The sequence below is a fragment of the Pleuronectes platessa genome, chromosome 13 (assembly GCF_947347685.1).
Source record: "Pleuronectes platessa chromosome 13, fPlePla1.1, whole genome shotgun sequence".
Taxonomy (NCBI): Eukaryota; Metazoa; Chordata; class Actinopteri; order Pleuronectiformes; family Pleuronectidae; genus Pleuronectes; species Pleuronectes platessa.
Genome location: NC_070638.1, coordinates 24548834 through 24570280, shown reverse-complemented (window position 1 = coordinate 24570280; position 21447 = coordinate 24548834). Strand labels below are relative to the sequence as shown.

General features: G+C 39.3%; 1 protein-coding gene and 2 long non-coding RNA genes across 3 annotated transcripts; 2 read left to right on the top strand and 1 right to left on the bottom strand.

Annotated features, from left to right (window-relative positions):
• Positions 1–6571: 6571 nt before the first annotated feature.
• LOC128455256 (putative nuclease HARBI1) lies at positions 6572–7744 on the top strand. Its single transcript, XM_053438940.1, has 2 exons — positions 6572–7497; positions 7621–7744. The coding sequence occupies exons 1-2, from the start codon at positions 6794–6796 to the stop codon at positions 7742–7744; spliced, it is 828 nt and encodes a 275-aa protein (XP_053294915.1). The 5' UTR covers positions 6572–6793.
• A 6-nt stretch (positions 7745–7750) lies between these two features.
• Positions 7751–8476, top strand: LOC128454768 (uncharacterized). The gene is made up of 2 exons (XR_008341646.1): positions 7751–7923; positions 8129–8476. It is a non-coding gene; the product is annotated as an uncharacterized LOC128454768 (long non-coding RNA).
• Positions 7974–9463, bottom strand: LOC128454769 (uncharacterized). The gene is made up of 2 exons (XR_008341647.1): positions 8503–9463; positions 7974–8366 (listed from the first exon to the last, which is right to left on the bottom strand). It is a non-coding gene; the product is annotated as an uncharacterized LOC128454769 (long non-coding RNA).
• Positions 9464–21447: the final 11984 nt, after the last annotated feature.

Sequence of the window (21447 nt, the reverse complement as noted above, 5' to 3'; positions counted from 1 at the left end):
AAAAGCTCTCCGCACCCCAAACCCTCCCGCTTTTATTCAAAACGAATTGGTATACAATTTTTTTTATCTAATGTGATTGGTCCACGCTCGATGCTGTCTAAGGTACATCCGCCGACAAGATAAGACAACTTTCCATTACATTACATTTCACTTAGCTGACACTTTTATCCAAAGCGACTTACAATAAGTGCATTCAACCATGAGGGTACAAACCCAGGACAACAAGAATCAAGAAAGTACAATACCACTTCAAGTGGAACTGCGGAAAATATTTACATAAACACCCTTTTACAAGAAATGAGCAAAGGACGTTGCCACCAGGGTCTTCCAACAGCAGCCAGAGACGAACCATTCTGATTTCGAACCATTCTGAAGTTTACACCCGGGGCTTCTCCCGCTCTTGATATGAGAAACAACATTAACTAACTGGATGTGGTATAGGTAATGTGTAAGGGAAATATAACAGTTGACCATAATATAATCATGTTTATTTCCCCTTTAATTGATCATGATTGAATCTCTTACAATGTAACCTTGATTATGCTGTTTCCTGTACTACTAAATGAATCTTGGCCTGATCTCTCTAGACACAGTAACCTTGATCATGCTGTTTCCTGTACTACTGAATGAATCTTGGCCTGATTGCTTTAATTAGGCATTGTTGTATTCATGTGATTAGAAGATCCCCACCTTTGACTTATTAACTAACCCCAACCAGAGTGGGAGGGGTTATCCAAATGTATAAAGACAAAGAACTGTTTCCCATCTGGGTGCATATTCCAAAACCTTTGTGGTATGCACCATGCTCTGAAAATTAAAGTGTGACAATACTGTAAGAGAATTGTGTCTCGTTTCCTCGTTGCTAAGATGGGATTGTAGAAATTGCCACGACAAAAGCCTTTCATCGCTTCCCCTGTTTGCTGTTTCTGTAGCTGCAGGGGACACTTTGATTCTCCAACTTTTCACACAAAGCTTGTTTCATTCTGCATTGTGGGCACTCTAAGGCTTTTTAATATAATAGAAGTTACAAACAATAATATATTAGCTTTTCTGCATTTTTTCTATTTTGTTCTAAGAAGGTTTGGTCAAAAACTCATCTAGTGAGAAGTACATTTTTACTTCCTCACACTCAAACACACAGACCCCCCTAGTTGTTATGATGAAAACAATAAGAGGGATATTTATAGATGTTATTAATGATAGCAGAAACAGTTGTTATACAGATGATGATACAAAATATTAATAATAATAATAATAATAATTGTTGTCTGAATCCTGCAGCTCTGAAGTCAGTGATACCTGCAGAGAGAGAGAGAGCGAGAGACAAAGACACCAACGAAGGTGACTATCTGGTCAGACAATCTTTCTCCGAGTTGTTTAGGGCCAAGTACATGACTTCAGTTTTGTACAAATTTTGAAATAAAAAGTCTTTGGTATTCCAGGCCTTGATGTACTTGAGACATTCCTGAAGTTTAAATTAAAAGTTAATTAATTCATTTATCAGGCTTCATAGATATGTACAGCCGGGTGTCATCTGCGTAACAATGGAAGTGTACGTTGTACTTTCTGATGAAGTTGCCTAAAGAAAGCATATATAAGGGGAAGAGTATCGATCCAGTATTAGGACCTTGTGGATCTCCATGAGTTAGTTTTGTGTGCATGGAGGAGTCACACCCTTTGGTGATCCTTGAATCCCTACATGTTGTTCCAGTCTCTGTAACATAATCTTATGAACTATGGTGTCAAATGCTGAACTAAGATCCGGCAGGACAGGTATAGAGACAAGTCAATATCTGATGCCATTATCTAATGTCAATAGTAACTTTTAACTGTGCTGATTCTGGGCTGTGATGGATTATAAATCTTGACTGAAAGTCTTCTAACAAACCATAACTATCTAAGTAATCACATAGCTGGTTAGAAACAGCCTTATCAAGGATTTAGGAAATTAATGGCAGGTTTGATATGGATCCTGAATTAGCAATCAAGTATCTTTATCAAGAGTTGGCATTTTAAGCAGAGGTTTAATAACCGTCTATCTTTCATGTCATGTTTTTAATCATGTCTCTCTGTCATTTCAGATCCAGTCACCCTCACAAGTTGCTAATTACCTCATTCCCTTCGCCTGAGTCTTCCCACACACACACTCACATACTCCCCATTTCCTCATTAGTTAATCTGTGTATTTATACCGGTTAGTTGCATTCACTCTCTGCCAGATTCTCTAGTGTGTTCCTGCCTAGTTATCCAGCTTTGTATTTCTGAATTCTTGCCTGCCTGTTCCTGACCTGATTCAGCCTCGTTTAGATTTTGGATTCCCGTCTTGCCTGCCCCTTCAGAATTGCTTGTTGTACGGACAGATATCCTGGTTTTGACCCCTGCCTGTCTTTTTCAAATTTTCAGTGAATAAACCACATTAACTGCACTAAGACTGTCTGTTGTTGTGCTCTTGGGTTCAATTCCATCTCTTGTCGTTAGTGGACTAGTGGCAGAAACTTGGACTATGGGCAGAAAAGGTCTCTTGTTCGTCTCTGGTTCCATTCCACGGAGAAACAACAAAAAGATGAACCTGGATTGATCTGTCCAAAAATCCAAGAGGATTCTCCCTACCCTGTCTAGTGCCCCTGAGCAAGGCACCTTACTCCCCCAACATCTGCTCCCCGTGTGCCGTACATGGCTGCTCACTGCTCTGTGTGTCCTGCACCAGATGGGTTAAAAGCAGAGGTACAATTGCATGAGTGTGCCTGTGCATGTGTTTGAGACAAATAAATGTATCTTAATTAATCTTAATCTTAATCAGTTCTTAAGCCAGTAAACAAATACATATTAATATGATTTAATAGGGAACTGTGGTTGAGACAAATAAATGTATTTTAATTAATCTTAATCTCAATCAGTTCTTAAGCCAGTAAACAAATACATATTAATATGATTTATAGGGAACTGTCAATTAGAGCAAAAACCTCCTGAAAAAGTCTAGTTGGGATAGGGTCTAATGGACAAGTTGATGGTTTGGATGAAGAGACTGGTGAAGTCAGTTCAGAAGATTTATAGAAGTACAATTTTCTAAATCTAAATCTGGTCCTACAGGTGGTTCTAAGCTTTCTGTCCTAGACAATGTATCTGTGCTATTCATGGGGAGGAGGTGGTGGATTCTTTCCCTGATGGTTATAAATGTACTTGTAAAGAAAGTCATGAAATCATTGCTTCTCAGAGTTACATGAATATATGGATCAGTAGACCTGTGACTCTCTGTCAGCCTGGCTACAGTGCTACAGGAACCTGGGGTCTCTCCAATTAATAATAAATAATAGGAGGTTCTGGCATTTCTATATTTCCAGAGGAGTTGGAAATCATTTGGTTGGTGGAACGACATTTCCTCTCCAGCTTCTGTGATGTCTGTTCAGAATTATACCAAGGAGCTAATCTCCTCTGATTTACTTTCTTCTTTTTTAATCCGGGCGGCAGCATCAAGGGTTGTTTGTAATGAGGCTGCTGTACAATTCACAAAGTTATCATCTAGTGTGGGAGTGAAGTTTTGATAACTTTGTGGAGTAAAAATTTGAGGAATTAGTATATTCCTGATGAACACAGACTATAATAGAGTTTTTTCTCAGAATCAGTGTAGTCAAATATTGTAAATTCAAATGTAATCAAAAAAATGGTTAGACAGAAGAGTTTTAGGGATATAATATTATTGCATTTTCAATGTCTATGCCATATGTCTGAGCAAGATCAAGACTGTGATTGGAACAATGAGTGGGTTTATTTTCTTGCTGAGTAAAACCAATTGAATATATTAGTGTTTAGTGGAGTAGTTGTATTAACTTTTATTAAGTTTGAATGTATTACTCAATTCCTGTTTACTTTTGATTTTGATTTATATTGGTGGATGGGGACAGACACTGTTTCTATTGGATATTGTGAGGGTGACTGCTCTTATAGAAGTGCAAAGCGTATAAGACTGCAACTCTGCCTCCTTGTCCCAACTCCGGACCATCATGGATTTGACTGTTAAAGCCATTCCATCCAAAGTCGGTTAAATGCCTTCTCTTCTAATCAGACCATGTTTTTCCCCAAAAAGTTGCCAATTTTTGATGAAGCCCACGTTCTTTTGTGCACACCATCTCCTAAGCCAGCGTTGAAATCATGATGTGTGGCTGTAAATGTCATCACTTATTATCAATCAATCAATCAAATTTAATTTGTATAGCCCATATTCACAAATCACAATTTGTCTCATAGGGCTTTAACATTGTGAGACATCCTCTGTCCTTAACCCTCAGCAAGATTAAGGAAAAACTACTAAAAACCCTTTTAACAGGGTAAAAATACGTAGAAACCTCAGAGAGAGCCACATGTGAGGGATCTCTCTCCCAGGATGGACAGAAGTGCAATAGATGTCAAGTGTACTATATATCAAGCAGTCCTTCTGCAATCATAGTCTATGGTCAGCAGCCAGCAAGATCATGATCCACCATCAAGATCGGATGCCACAGTCATTGTCCACTGACGCCAATTAGGATCCATCATCAGCTGCCACCCGGGTCGTGATCCACCACCATTATCAAATGCCAACACGATAAAGGATCCGTCATTATTATCCCAATCAGCCAGCACGATACAGAATCCGCCAAACTGGATCCACCATTACGATCTCTGATACGCGATCCACAGATCGTAATCCATGATGTGGCCACAGCTGCGGCCCTGTATCTGCTGATGATAGGGCAAAGCGACTCTGGGGAAGGGGTCAAGTCAGAAACATGTATTGATGAGATATGAATTAATTACTTTGATGTGATAATGATTTGAGAAGAGAAAGGAGAAGCTGGAAAGAGAAGCTCCGTGTGTCATGTGTCCCCCGACCTTCTAGACCAGTGGTTCTCAAAGTGGGGGGCGCGGACACTCTCCAGGGGGGGCGCAACGTCACAGAAAAAATAATTAAAAAAAAAAGAAAAGTGAAAGCTCCCTCAGTGGCAAAATGCTAGGGGCTGGACTGAGCCAAACAACTCAAATACTGTTTCGTTCCTGATCCACCAATCAAAAGAGGAGTGTTATCATTTCAACGCGAGTTCATGTACGCTTCCGAGTATAAAAGTAACTGCAGGCATGGTCAGTGCTCACCCTCACTGAGACGACACCCTGCAGAGTTTGTGCGATGCTCTTGTTTCCTCTAATTTCAGATATTCATTGCTTTATAAAGAGTCTTTTTAATGACTCACTCCTTCCTTAGTAATACCTTCCTGCACTTGCAGCAGGCCTATTCGTAGCCTAATCTAAGGAGTAATTTGCTCCACAGTCTTTTTTAGAAAGCTCATAACCCCAAGAGCTAGCCTTCTAGCTAGCTAACATCTTCAAACTGCAGCTAGCTCTTTTCTCCTTAACACCTACCTTTACATCTTCAATCATCCACCGTGTTGCAACAAATAAAACACCAGCACTTGAATACTCTTCTGTGCTGTCCCTGTCTACATTGTGTACTGTTCGTTTTGTTAGGAACCATTGCCTAGCACAGCCTTATTCATTATTCGTGTTCAAGTCACTCACAGCCACATATACAAACACAATCACAAGACCACGACGTTGCAATTACAACTTTATTAACATCACACACACTGTATCAGCAAACAAACACAACTATGGACAAGTTTCTGATTCGTAAAAGTCAGGCAACCGATGCGCCAGTTGCGAAGAAGCCAAAGCTTCACAAATATGAGGAGAGCTATTTGCAGTTTGGTTTCACCGTCACTGGCACGACTGAGAAACGTCCTCAGTGTGTTTTGTGTGCCGAGGTGCTGGCAAATGACAGCATGAAGCCATGCAAATTAAAAAGGCACCTCGACACCAAACACCCCGACTTGAAAGAGAAGCCTGTGGACTTCTTTAAAAGGTAAACGTGATGGCCTCCAGCAACAACAATCCACCATCTCCAAGCATAGCACTATCTCCAAGCTATCTATCTATCTATATATTGTGGAGTAGTTGAGGGCGGTGGTGGAGGGCGATGGTGGAGGGTGGCGCGGGGGACCTTGAGACATGCTTGAAGTTTAGTTAATTGATTAATATTAGGCAGGGGTCCAGAGGAAACTACGGAGCTGAAAATTATAGTGGTTAACCTTAAAGGGGACATATTATGAACATTTTCACTTTTTTAGTGCTTCTACACTTTAATTTGGGTATCTGGCATGTCTACCGAAAAAAACAACTCCCACGATTTCTTACGGCTCCTATAAGTCAGAAACGTCATGATTGAGTGACTGCAAATGAGCTTCCGTATCAGTCTCTTGTCACAATGAAATGGGAGTCTCTCTTACATGGTCAGCCATGGCTGGGGCTGTCGCAGGCTGGCCGAAGCCTGCCTGCGACAGACCATTCATGCGGTTTTTGACCAAAAATGTTACAGACATTTTATTAAGACCCCAAGGAACCATATCAACTTGTGGTAAAATGGGCATAATATGTCCCCTTTAATGCTATCAATGGTCATTTAACTTTTTATAACATCCTTCAAGGACCAAAAGAAATTATTGTTTATTATTAACATATATCACACCAGGGGCCGTATTCACAAAGGATTTTAGGGCTAAAAGTAGGTCCTAACTGGCGAATTTAGGAGTAACTCCTAAAAATAATGGGCGTGTCACTCTTAAATGTAGGACTCCTAACTTTTTTCACTAAGAGCAATTCACAAAGTATTTTAGGCCTAAAAGTAGCACCTAAGTCAAGGAGAGCTTAAAAGTCCTCAAGAGGACTCCTAACTCACTAAGACCTATTCACAAAGAATCCTAAAATGGCTGCGAGACGAAATGCTTTGGAGACAATGGAAGACCGTGAGTTAATCAAGAGATATAGGCTAAATCGTGAGGGTATTCAACTTGTTGTGGACTTAGTGCGGGATGCAATAACATCCCCGACTAACAGGAATAATCCCATTAGTCCCGAAATAAAATGTTTAGTAACACTACGTTATTTAGCAACAGGGAAAATGCAACTTTGCAATGCCGACGATTTAGCAATATCACAACCATCAGTCAGCCGTGCCATAAACCAAACTATCAACGCGCTAGCTAGACCACATATCATCCAACAGTTTATCCGGTTTCCTTTGGACATTCAACAATTACACAGGATCAAAGCCAACTTCATGGCGATTGCAGGTATGCCCGGTGTGGTCGGTGCTATTGACGGGACGCACATAAAAATAATTGCTCCATCAAAAGATGAGGACGTGTTCGTCAATAGGAAGAAAGTGCATTCCATCAACACGCAGGTTGTTTTTGATGCAAATTTCAACATACTGGATGTTGTTGCAAAGTGGCCTGGAGCTACCCATGATTCGCGCATTTTAATGGAGAGCGGTCTGAGGCAGCTTTTTGAGAGGCACCATGTACCAGTTGGGTGTCACTTGCTGGGTGACAGTGGCTATCCCTGCAAGACGTGGCTTTTGACACCCTACCTCAATCCACAACCGGGAGCACAGCTAAAGTATAACATGTAAGTGATTACGCAGATTACGCTTAGTCCTATGGGTAAAACACATCGTATTGGCTCTTTGACGCCTTTTATTTGTTAAATCCATATTTATTATTGTTTACCGTTTTCCTCCATATATGTTAGAGCACACAAACATACACGAAATGTTGTGGAGAGAGGAATTGGGCAGATGAAACGTCGGTTTCATGTACTCCACGGCGAAATACGCCTCACCCCAGAGAGGGCAAGCACAGTCATCACTGTATGAGCCATTCTACACAACCTCTGCAAGCGGAGGAACATTCCACAGCCAGACGATGATGACGATGAAGAGGACGATGACCCCGATGATGATGATGATGGCGCTCGACAACATGACAATGAATTTGGCCGTGTGGAACCGAGTGGACTGGCATTTAGGGATCACTTTGTGAATACACATTTTAGGTATTGTTGGCACATTTTAACACCTTGGCACAAATCAGTCAACACACATGTGTAGTTCATAACATTTATTTTTTCAATTTTTCAACTTTTCGATCTTAAGACTGTAATATTCTGTCTTCATTTTTATTAGCCACTCTTTCGCTTTGAGGACCTTTCTTTGCCTTTTTAAAACCCTCATTTCCATCCTCAATTTCTTCTCGTACAGTGAACTGGTACCAGCAGCAGGAGGGAGAGGAGAGCCAGTGGGTGCACCAAGAGGGAGAGTTGGAAGAGAAAGGGGTGGAAGAGGAAGAGCTGTGAGAGGAGGTGCAGCTGGGAGAGGAAGAGCTGTGAGAGGAGGTGCTGCTGGAAGAGGAAGAGCTGGCAGAGGAAGGGCTAGGAGGGGGAGAAGAGGAAGAGCTGTGTGATGTGATGCTGCAGCTGGACTTTCATCTTCATTTCTCCTGTGGGGAATATATATATATTTAATTTGTAACACATTTTTGGGAAGTGGGTTGACCAGTTGCACGTTGTAATTCTTCTGTAAATATTAAACAGAAAGGTTTTTCATGAAGCCTTTTGAAATCATTGCATGCATACCCCTCAATCTCCTTTAGCAACTCGACTGCAGGATCAGCTGCACCCTGAAGGCCAGTAATGCTTGCGTCCGAGCCTAGGACGGCGTACACCACCGATGCGACCGGGGACAACGGCTTTGGTGCAGATCCTCCTCCAACAAATTAAATTTCAGTTTCATTCACGTTTCATATCACTGTAGCCTTTGTTAATTGTAAATTTAAGACATGCAAATGCATTTCCCAAATGAATGCAAGCAATGATAATAATGGACTTACCTGTAGCCGCAACAGCTCTTTTATAGTCGGCAATCTCAAACCTACACTGTGATTGCAGGGCATACCAACGTCTTTCGCAATCGTCGGTAGAGCGACAAACAGCAGGGAAGGAAGCATTTATGTTTACGCATATTTCTTCCCATGCCTCCCGCTTCTTCTTACTGGTCACTCCAGCCCCGAATCTACCCTTTATTACCCCCCTCCGCTCCAGCACAAACTGGGCAAGTAGTAACAATTGGTCCTGGGACCAATTGGCCTTTCGCTTGCGTTTCACGTTTTCAACATCCATCATGATAGGGGGACTTGAACGGCGGTATGGGCTGTTATTTAAAGTGTTTTAAGTGCTGAAAAATGCTCATTGGATAGTATTTTGCAGGGTGCTTTTAATTGCCTCCTTGATTGAAAGCAATTTACGTATTTTTATTGTTTGCTTTCTCTCTCTCTCTTGAACGTGCAGGCTACAACGTCATTATCGTGGTCTGCACAAACTTGTCATCATGCGTGTATTCTGCTAACTGCACTGTCCATAACTACTTCATAGGAATTCATTTCTAGCCTAGTCTATTTCCTTGTTTTTCGGTAATTTAGTGGGCTCGTCTGAACAACCAATCACCGCACTGACCGCTTCTAAACTCGTGCACGAGAATCAACGTCATCCATAGCAACGGCGCGTCACTCTTAGTTCACTCTTAGTGATTTATCCTTAGTAAGAGTCGGTCTCAAAGGCTTTGTGAATAACTTTTAAGAAAAAACTCCTACGTAAAATGTTTTAGCGCGAGTTAGGAGCACTCCTAGCGCTAAGATAAAATGCTTTGTGAATACGGCCCCAGGGCTCTAGACAAATTTTTACAATGGTTGCAGTGTTGCAAATAACTTTTTCATTTAGGTGCACCCAAAATGTTTCACTGCACCTTTTAGCACTTCATTCATACACATTTTAAACCTTTCATTTACAGTTCCCAGATACATTGGTAATTTTTTTTAACATTGGCCGGATATAGCCACTGATTTCCTAATTGATTTGTTTGATTCACAAAATCTTGATTCGTTTCGATTCAATATCAGTGCAGTTAAGGATATACTATTGTACTATACCAATTTTGCTTGGAATTTTTTAACCGGGCTAGGAAACTTGTAACATTCATAAAAATGAAACAAAAATATTACAGTAGGCTTGTCATGATAACAAATTTTGTTGGACAATATATTGTCCTAGAAAATATTGTGATAAATGATATAATTGTCATCATTTTCAAACATTTTATACCATTAATATACTGATAATGTGGTAGCATAATCATGCTAGTACACCCTGTTAAAGAGAAATTAACAAAATTCTTAATGATATTAAGTCATTTAAATTAGAAGGAAAATTCTTTTAACTATCCATATACATAAAACATTAATAATATATATCACACCAAACCAAACTAATAAATAAAAGGTACTCTTGCTCTGCTAAGAAACATTGCTCTTGAATAAATATTAAACATTTGGCACTGAATGGTTGTGATTTACATGAGCTTTTAGGTTTGTATTGTATTAGGTTTAAGCTCTTGATGAGTGTTGGTGTTTATTGTTAATGTTACAGTGTAAAGTCAGCAGGAGTGTGGAGGGATCTTACCCAGACAGGGAGACTGTGACAAACCAACCCGTGCTTCCGCTCTGATCCTGAAACAGCAGCTCTAATAATTAATCATTGGCAGTCCGTAGTTAAAACAACAGATCTTTGGCCACAAGTTTGAATATGTTTTTTCTTTGTATTCATTAATTGCAGGCCTTATACAGCCCAGAGGTTTTGCATTCCCCGACCCAGCACTAGATTGTTGAAATGTGTCAGTATCAAAAGTTTTAAGCACAGGTTAATGTCATTGATTGACAAAACGATTGAATTATTATTGCTTGACAAGTTTAAGAGCTATGCAAATCAGCAATGACATTGTGAGAACTGAGGAGCATTTGTTTACTATGTGGGTGTACGTGCAGTGTAGTTAAATACAGCATAGCCTTAGAGGTAGATTTAAATATTTATTAATATATTATATATACAAATATAAAAACACTTGAAATTGTTAAGTATACGTATGTTTAAATGTATTTCCCATTCATTAGCATTAGGCTGAAACCTTTAATCTGTGCTTTGACCTTGACCTTGCATGAAACCTTTGCAAGAACTTAAATTTCACTGGAATGGCACTCATTTTTAGCAAACTGGGAATCTACAAAGACAGGTGCACCACCTTGACCACTGAATATGGCTATAAATCACCTTTTAAATAATGTGTTCTTCATTGGTGTTGCTTTAAATTTGTGCTGCAGCTCTCAGATCCTCCAACACACATCTACATTCCTGACGTTAGTAACAAATGTTGGTTTAAAAAATCCTGATGAATGCACTTCATTGTTGACTCTGTGCTGAACCAGCAGTTGTCAATTAACTAAAAATCGATAGTGGCGGGAGCCGTATGTGTGTATAGTCCCTGGCTGTTTTCTGTTTGTCTGATATCACTAATGCTGTGATGAGAGGCTGTGTGGTGTTGCTGATTAAGTGTTTATGAGACAGATGGACTTTAACCTTCCTTGTCACTTGGGCCATAGGTAACATGTTAACACTAGGCCCTGACTTATTGCTCTGACTCAGTGTGAACTCAGCTGTCTAATTTCAGATAACCTTTGTGCAATACTGAATATATATTTTGTATTGTACATATATTGTCATTACACCTAGCTCTGTATTTCCATGGACTACAAAGCTTCAAGCTGTTCTTGAGGAAATAGACATAATTATACATTAAGGTATGTATAGAAATCATTTATCATGCAGCTTGAACACATTAGACCTCATTTACAAACATCTTGATAATAATTTGTTTAATTTGTGTTTGTTGTTTAAAGCATGTGCCGGTTGTCCTTATTAGCATAGGTAAATGCCCCATTAATGTGCATAAGTGGGCGTGAGACTGTGTGCAAAACAGAGCAGCACCGGACTCAAACTGTCAGAAAAGTTATAAAAGTATATTTTGTGGTGACAGCAGTGAACATAAAATACAACCAAATAAGATAAATTGAAGTATATAGGGAAAAAGTCACATAATTAAGGTTAATCTCAGATTTCGAGTCAAAATAAATATTTTCAAACACGCAATACAGAGAGAAGGGAAAAGGGATTTGCCTAGATTTATCTGAGTTGGAGCAGCACATCATTGGAAACGCAGCACTGCAGGTGAACCCTCAGTTGAGCATCTGTGGATACTGAGCCTGACGGGAACCACTGGGACTGGATATGCCAGGTTCATATATGTTTTGAATATTTTTTAGGTTAAGGTTGCACTCTGAGCAGTGAGTGTGATGCGGTTGCATCTCCAGAGCCATCTCTCGTCTCAACACAGAAATGTTTTTCAAAATAACAGGCTACACTTGGATGGCACATTTTAATTAAAAGCTATAACTGTAGAACTATGGAACATGTGACACATATTATGCAAACACCAGTTTTGTAAAACTTAAAGAAAACAGAAATTCTGAAAATATATTTAGCACATTTATGGCACCCATTTCTGTATTTTCCAACAATGGAAAGAATGGAAGGTCTAACGTTGCAAGCTTGACAACAAAAGTCCTGCATCTAGCCCTTCGAAGTAGGTCGATTTAATAACATCCCTGAGGTTGTGTGACATGTATGAATTAAGAAAAGTTGAGAGTGTGTCACAATTTCTTCTGCATTGCTCTCATTATTATTCGACTATAATTCAATACAGCTTTATTTGAAGAGTGCCAAATCATAATATACAAAAGTAAAAAAACAACATAAACAAACATTAAATGCCTCCCTACTGCTCCTGTGGTGTCAGTTTTTGGCATTAATGTCTGCCGTGATCCACATGCAAATGCGGCTCTGGAAGAGGATATCAGAGGATATTTAGGCTAAAAACATGGTGTAAATGATGCCGTTTCAAGTAAAATTTGAATGTTGGGGTTTATGGACACTTGGATGACACCATAGGAGCAGTATGAAGGCAGGTTAATTTGATGGCATTTAGCATTTAGTTTTGATGATTAGGGTGACGGTGGGGGGCTAGGGAACGCACCATACCAATGAGTTTTAAACCAAAAATGGAAAAACTACACAGAACATTATTCCGTTGGCAACTCAATTCCTGTCTCCCCCATTCTGCATGCCTAATGGCCCTGATAGAGGCCCAGCTGCACATAGAAGCACTGTTTGATGTGTCAGTGAATGGGTGGATGTCAAAACCGTAGTGTAAAAAGCGATTTGAGTGGTCATCAAGACTAGAAAAACCTTATATAAATATATACCATTACCATATACATCCAGCTTTTGGCTGTAGTTGCCTCAAAACCCTGTTCTGTGGCCCTGCAGAGACTGACCATTCATTTGAACTAAGCACCTATTAATAAAAAAGTCTGCATTGTCCTCCAAAGAATGGGTAGTGATTACAGAGATGTGCATATTTACTATTAACACTCTAAGGAAAGTGCCACTTGAACATTATTGAACAGGTCTTTAAGTACCATAGTTTAGGGCTGGTGTGAAGATGCATGTATCTGTTTGTTTATTTGGAGCTGAGAGGCCCATCATTAAGGCTGGACACAAAGGTCCAACACAATAAGGTGAGGAGACATAGCCAGAGGTAGTCCAGAGCCAAAGACTGCACCTGCTGGTCTTTCTGCACCTTGTGGTACAGAAACCTTACGTGGCAATGTTTCATTTAGCAATTTAGTGATGTCTTTTAAATTTCCCACAGAGTCCCTCTTAAAAATGTTATATAATCAGGGATTGCAAGCTTTTTTATGAACAATGGTACTCAACATATTTAAATAGACTTACTACTCACAAATACTTACAGACTACAATACAGACTTTTGTGGAAAGAACATGATTTTAATAGTGCTTGAATTCACAGAAAAAACTTGCCCGCACTTTAAAACTGTGATATATGTGTCTAGGTGGCATATGTATCCAGGGTGGGATTGGTGGTTAGCCCACAACCAAAATATATGAGTATTTCAACCAATATTGGGTGGATTGCCATTAAATTAGAAATATACATTAATGGTCCCAAGAACTCCACTGACTCAGTTGATCCTTTGTCTTTTTGTCTTGCATCAGCTGTACTTTAGCTCATGAAATATTTCCAAAATATCATTCTCTACAAGAGAAACTAGCCCTTAGTCTTGGCATTTTAGACATGGATGATGTAGCACCACAAGTCTGACAGAATATATTATCCTATCTACTACTAGATGGATTGCTGTGAAATATGGTTCGGACATTCATGTTCAATCAAGTTCGATTGTAATAACAGATCATTTAAATCCCACTGGCAAGATGAAAATGACACCTCAGAATGTTCTTGCACCAGTTTATGACCAAACATCTTAAGAGCAAATGGTCCCTTGCTGTTCTGCTTAATTATTGCTACGTGTATCAATAAACAAAAAAAATGAAATAGTGCCATTACATTTTGAAGATGTTAATGATCACTGCTGTCCCTGAGCAGAGCATACTCAGCAAGGCACCAGAGTGCGACCCAAAAGATCTGTGAAGTGCACCTAACGGTGCACCAAACATTTGGCTGGTGTGTCTGTGTATTTTAATTATTGATTGATCGAGTCACTTCCAAATCTCATCTCCTCTGGGGTGTTTATACCACTCACACTGGCTTGCCCGCCCTCACTCACACACTGACACACAAACCGTGAAGCGGAGATGTGGGAGGAAAGTCTGTTAACGTGAACAAGGCGGTTTGTTGGACCGTGGCAACAAAAACTGTGAATACAGGGTATCCACGACGTACAACTAATACAAAACCATTAGCGCCACGGATCAGAGCTGAGCAGCAGTTGGTTTGAACCATGTCAGAGTCTCTGTCTGTTTCCACTCCTCTCTCCACACTCTTGCTGACCTGTGGTTTCTTTAAACGTCAATTAATAACTAAATAAATGTGATTGCCTCTGTCAACACCGACAGGGACAAGCAGATGTACACACGCAAACACAGACACACACACACACACACACACAAACACACGCGCACACACACACACACACACACACACACACACACACACACAAACACACACGATCCTATACGAAACGCTTGAATACTGGACTAATACGATACAAAGCTCAAAGCTAAACATTTGTGTTCATACATATAGCTCCTAGGTAATGTCTAAGTTCAGAGTGGCAGTACAAGTGTGAAAACAGCTGAATTGAAATGATGAAAAGTGGATGGGGGATGGGAGAGGGGTATGACCTGAGGTGACCTGAAAGAGAAATGTCTTTATTCGCAAGAGGTCGACAGCACAGGGGCCTCCACCAACAGAGGATAAAGCCCTGCAGCATCTGCGTTAACTCCACAAACGTTTATCTTACCATATTTGTTTGCCTGTCCATCCATCCATCCTTATAATTATTTGTGAGAATGTTCATGCATCCATTTTTATGTAATTAGTACAGAGGTTTTTTTTTCAGCAAGACGAACACTATTGATCTGCGGGACCATTTTGATGGAAAAATGTCTATTAGCATTGTGTTGATTGCTTTTGCATGCTTAATCATGGATTCCACTTTCATTCACCTGGGTGTAAGGGTAAATTGCTTTCTCCTCTCTAAGTATTTTCTCTTTATTCGACCGCCCAACTACCTCTCTTTATATGGCTTTATTGTCCCTCAACAGCCTGCTCTAAGGCTAGCCTTGTGTGGGTCTCTTTAAAGGTGCCTCTGAAGAGGTACTTTTAAACAGCAGTTCTACAAATGGGGTCAAGGAACAATCATGTCATGCTGTGGAGGTCCCTTGATTCCTCACTCTATGCACCAATGTCCTGTTACAAGACCTGCTCAATTAAAAATTTCCCAACCCAACACACACACTGGAATTACATTCAGCTTAAACTGATGCATATTTGACTCTGAATGAGATAGAAATATTCTCATAAATGTGTTAATGTTCAACTAAGTTGACATAGTTAGAGAGGATTTCCTTTGTATAGTATAAAATAAAAAGGTATCGGGTCACAGCCCGCACATAAGCTATATTTGGGAGATATACAGAAAAGTAAATCATGGTCATAACGCATTATCCTTCACTACACACAGATAAAAAACCATAAGCAATGCTTTATCATTGTTTTGAGCACTTAGGTTAAGATTTTAAGACAGACTCTAAGAATTGTTAGACATTCTTAACTTTAGTTTATTTCCACAGACTGTTGTCTTTCTCTTTTGCGTCACCACACTGTACATACATATATGTATTCATCCATTATGCAAAAACATAAAGAGAACAAATAGGCATTGACATGGATTTGGTTGTGTGGTATGACAACAAAAGCATTGGTTTCTTTATCATCCCTTTATCTCAGGAGAGTAGTTGATCTATGGAACAATAACTGACCTTCACAATAGATGGTAAACTGTGGTCTTTTTTCCTGTCACTATCAGTTTATCGTTTAAGGGAGCATACCAAAAATTTAAAACAAAACAGTAGAATCAGCATGTCATGTCAATACAAAATCATAAAGGTTCAAAGCTTTAACTCATTTTCACCAACTCACCATGTGTTTCAACCAGCTCAGTGTGCAAGCATGTCAATCATTAACAGCCTCTGTATTCCCTTCGAAATGCTGATAACATCCAATAAGGTAATTTACAGCCTCTCCGTCACACACCTGTTGGTTGGTTTACTGTATCAAAGCCTCAAATCTATAAGTATCTATTGTATTTGATGGATAGTTGGAAAAAAAGAGACAATATAAATGGTAAAAGGACTACATTCAAGTATTGAATTCAAGACTTAATGCACTGCTAAAATCACAACTTACAGTCACACACAAATTCATATAGCACTTCTTTATGCAGCTCTTTTTCTATCACACACCATTCATAGACTGTTGGCACAGCCATTAGGGGGCCTAGCGTAGCCAGGAATCGAGCTACCAACCTTTTAGTTAGAGGTTACTGGTTACTCTCTACTTTGTGAGCCAGAACCAGCCAAGAGGTAGGGGTTACTGTCTACTGATCTGAAGTATAATAGCTATGCGAAAATCCTGCTACATGTTCTGTAACTGCTTGTTTCCTGTTATTTAGCAGACGGATTAACCAAAATAGTAAGGTTTATATGTGGTGACAGTTTCTACTAATTCTACTGATTCTTAAGTTGTTGCAAAATATGTCAGGTGGAATTTTGGGGGAAATGTCACACACGAAAGTAGAATATTTGATGTTGATGCAGTATTGCAGCCAACATTATAGTCGGTGTTTATCCGATAATACTGTAAACTAATTTAAGGAAATAATCGCTCTGACTTCACTGCTATTTTTTTCAATACAATAGAGGAAAGTAATCAAAACTTACCTCCAGCTCTATAGTTGATGATTTTGTAAAAAGTAAAGCAGCCTCATTGCAAGCAAACGTTGACAATGTCTTCCTCTGAAGAAGAAGGTAGTAAATCAAAGGAACTGAGCGCCATGGTATAATTCTAAAACACCTGCTTCAAAATAGACATCATGACGGTTAGAAAGGAAGTGGCGTTCCACCAATCAAGATGATTTTAGACTAGCCACGAAATAACATACAAGAAAGCCCTTCGACATGCCAGAACATCCATTATTCATCATTTATAGAAGAAAATCAGAACAACCCAAGGTTCCTCTTCAGCACTGTAGGCAGGCTGACAGTCATAGCGCCACTGATTCATCTATTCCTTTAACTCTGAGCAGTAACGATTTCATGAGGTCAACCTCCCCTTCATTGCCCAAATCATTTATTAAGCTGTTGCTAAACAGTTATGTAAAAAATGCACAATCATGGTTTGTTTGAATACTTTGAATCAGAATTTAGAATTTAGAATCCATCAGAGCACAGCAGCAAGGCTGTTAAAATGTGCTAATGACCTTTTCATGGCATCTGATGGCTCGTACTGCTGGATCTTAGTGCCGCATTTGACACCATAGATCATAAGATTATTTTACAGAGACTGGGACAACATGTAGGTATTAAAGGATCAGCACCAGGCTGGTTGAAGCCATACTTATGAGATAGATTCCAATTTGTTAATGTTAACAATGAAATCTCCATGCAGACAAAGGGTAGTCATTAAGTTCCAAAAAACTCTGTCCTTGAGACCGATACTTTCACTTTCTATATGCTTCCTTTAGGCAACATCATCAGAAAGCACCACGCACATTTCCATTGTAACGCAGGCGATAACCAGCTTCAGGAAGGTCTTCAAGATATTAGGGCCTAGATGACCTATACTTTTTACTTCTAAATTCAGACAAAAGTGGAGTAATTGTGTTACCCAAAACACCTCAGTGTTTCTTTGCCTGAGAAGATGGTTACTGTAGATTTATTAGCTTGCCCCCCAGCTCTACTGTGAGGAACCTTGAAGTCATTTTTAACTAGGATATGTCATTTGACCCACACATAAAACAAATCTCTTCTGCTGCCTGTGCAATATCATAACAATTTGAAACACACTGTCTCAGATGGATGCTGAAAACGAGTACATGCTTTTTTTAAACCTCCGGACTTACATTAATGTAATTCTTTATTATCAGGATGTCGCAGTGCATCTGTTAAAACCCTACAGTTGGTCCAAAGTGCTGCAGCAAAAGTGCTAACAGGAACTACAAGAAGAAATATTAGTTTTTTCTTTGTTTTCCTTCCCTGGTTGAGGGTTAAGTACTAGTTAAGCCCTGTGAGACAAATTGTGATATGTGAATATGGGCTTTACAAATAAAATTGCATTGGATAATGATTGATAGTCCTGTCTGTGCCTCTCTACATTGGCTCCCTGTAGGATTCAAAATATAATTCAAATCCTGATGGTTATACAACTGTCTTTGCCCTGTCTGTGACCTAACAGAATGTGGCCCAATAAGTGAAAAGTTGTGCAGTCTTCTATAACTGGTATTACTGGTTTCCACCCTGTCCTGATGTTGACATGGGCTACTGGACAAGACATTAAACCTCCCCATTAATGGTCAATCTTCTCACTTGCAATCCGGGTCAACATAGATATTCAGATAGAGGATACTTTACAGTACATCTTTAATGACATATTCATGTAAAAAACTAGTCACAACACATCTCCTGAATACAAAACGCTGGAAAATTAGAAAATTCTACACTATATATATATACAAGGTATTATAATCCTAATAGACTGTGAAAAATGAATTGGCTGCTTTCAAAATAAGACTATGAAGCTGCAGAAACAGTTTGGCCAAACCCCACATATTTGCAACTGATAATCACTGTAGACTGCAAGTCAAAGCCTCAGCTGTCATTGACAATTTATACCAAAGTTCCATTTGATATTCAGGAGAATACATCTGGTAACATGTTGCTTTACCCGTAAAAATTCATCAAAATATGAATTTCTTTTTCAAACTGTGTTTTCATTCCTATTTTCACATTTTAATATTATGCAACCTCATGGGTGTTATTTTAATTTGTCACAATGAGGAAAGAGCTTTTAAAGATGCCAAAAGAAAAAATCCAGCATGCATGCTCCGCCTTTTTTGTATAATCACTGGCTGATTTGAAAACCCCTGAGCTTTTCAGAAAAGTGGTGGAGTTGTCACTGTAAATCCTTTTTTCACGGAACCAAATCAGATGGGTTTTACTAACCCCATAAAGCTTGTTGTTTATCTGAATCTGTATGATATATCGGACAAAAAAAATGTAGCCCCCATGTCAATAGTTATCAATGCACAGTCTGACGCTGCAGTCCAGTTATTTATTGAAAGTTAAAGTGTCGGCTCCACGCAGCAGTAGTCTAAATGTCTTATCACATGACAAAAGGAGAGTTGTCTGGCATGGATGATGAGATGATTTGGTGTTAAAATTTATAAAAATGATATCCGCCTATCAAATCAGTGTATTTGAGAGAGAGAGAGAGAGAGAGAGAGACAGACAGACAGACAGACAGACAGACAGACAGACAGAGAGCGCATCGGGTGTATTCTCTGCAATGAAGCAATAGCGCAAAACATCTTAAAGATCTTTTATGTTATTTTTGAGAAGTGGACCATCACAGTAGGGGTAATTAAACACTGCAAACAACAAGTGCAGCAAAATCTAACTGTAAAGAACTTGCTCAGTAAATGGTGTATAGACACTGAGCCAACACAGGTCTTATCTTGTTTAATGTGCAGTATAATCTGTAATACAAGTATCAGGAGTTTATCACCAGGTGGCAAAATTTCCACACCCTTCTATCCCTACCAAGAACCAATTATCACTCTGGCTGAGCTTCAGAGATCCGGTTTGGAGATGGGTGAAATGGAACACTCTGCCAGTACCATAAAGCTGCAATTGAATTAATCGCAAAAATTGGGCCTCATGCAAGAAGTTCAAATTCAAAACAAATGTATCATGCTGAAGTTAAAGTAATTATTTCTGATTTGTTTGTTTTAGAAATACCTAAAACCACGGAAACTATCTTTGGACAAATGTATTTATATGGTCCATGTCCCATCTGCTAATATGGAGGGGGCGAGGTATAAGACCACTACCGTTGCCGCCACCAGGGAGTAATGCAGATGTTCTGGTTTCATTTTTGGTATCAGACATTTTGATCATCTTTACATACATTCTATGATGCCAATGATGCAATCTGTAAAACATTCACCTGTTGCAGCTAACATTCAGCAAGTAATTCATGGTTTCATTAGTTTGACCATCTAGTTTTGAATCTGACTAATAAAATTAGGGACAATGTCCAGTTTACTCATTTCCCACTTGGTTACACATGCTGACAAAGGATGACAAGATAGCAATTAAAACATGTATATTGCTGAAAAGCTTTGCTTTGAACAAAGGGTAGTGACTGGTAGAAGTGACAGCCGTTGCTGTTCACTCAGATGATATTGTCCTTAAAATGTGGACAAACATCACAGGGTCAATGGCTGTCCCTGGTGTGAACAACTCATCAATCACTGACAGACATTATGTATAATCGTCTTGTTAGCTTTTCAACTGGAGCCCTTGAGGTGGCTGGCCAACTTACATAAGCATGCTGAATGGCAGTCAAACATTTGCACTAGATAAAGAAGCCCTTGAAAGCTGTGAATCCACCTGTATGCTGTTTGTCTTCTCTCAGAGAGCTCCCACACATTGTATGACATTTGTCAGATATAAGTGTTGTCAAACACTGCAGGGTGTTTGCAGTCTGCACTAAATGTGCAACTTCTCTCTTTGTGTTTGTTTGCATTGATATTCATGTACACTCAATAAGAATATAAATGCAACACCTATATTTTTGCTCTCATTTTCATGAATTTAAGTAAAAGTTGTAAAATTTCCTCTATAGAAACAAAAAGCTTATTTGTCTTAGAATTTGTTCTCAAATGTGTTAAAATCTGTGTAAGTGAGCACCTCACCTTTGCCAAGACAATTCATTTACCTGACAGGTGTGATATATCATAAGATGCTGATTATAAAGCATGATTATTGGATGCACTGGTCACTATAAAAGGCCACTCTAAAATGTGCAGTTTATCTTGAACAAAGACCATTTGCCTCACACAGTGAGATACATATCTTTCACATAGAGTTGATCAGGTTATTGATTGTGGACTGTGGCATATTGGTCCACTCCTGTTAAATGACTATGCAAAGTTGCTGGATATTGGCAGGAGTTGGAACCTGCTGTCGAAC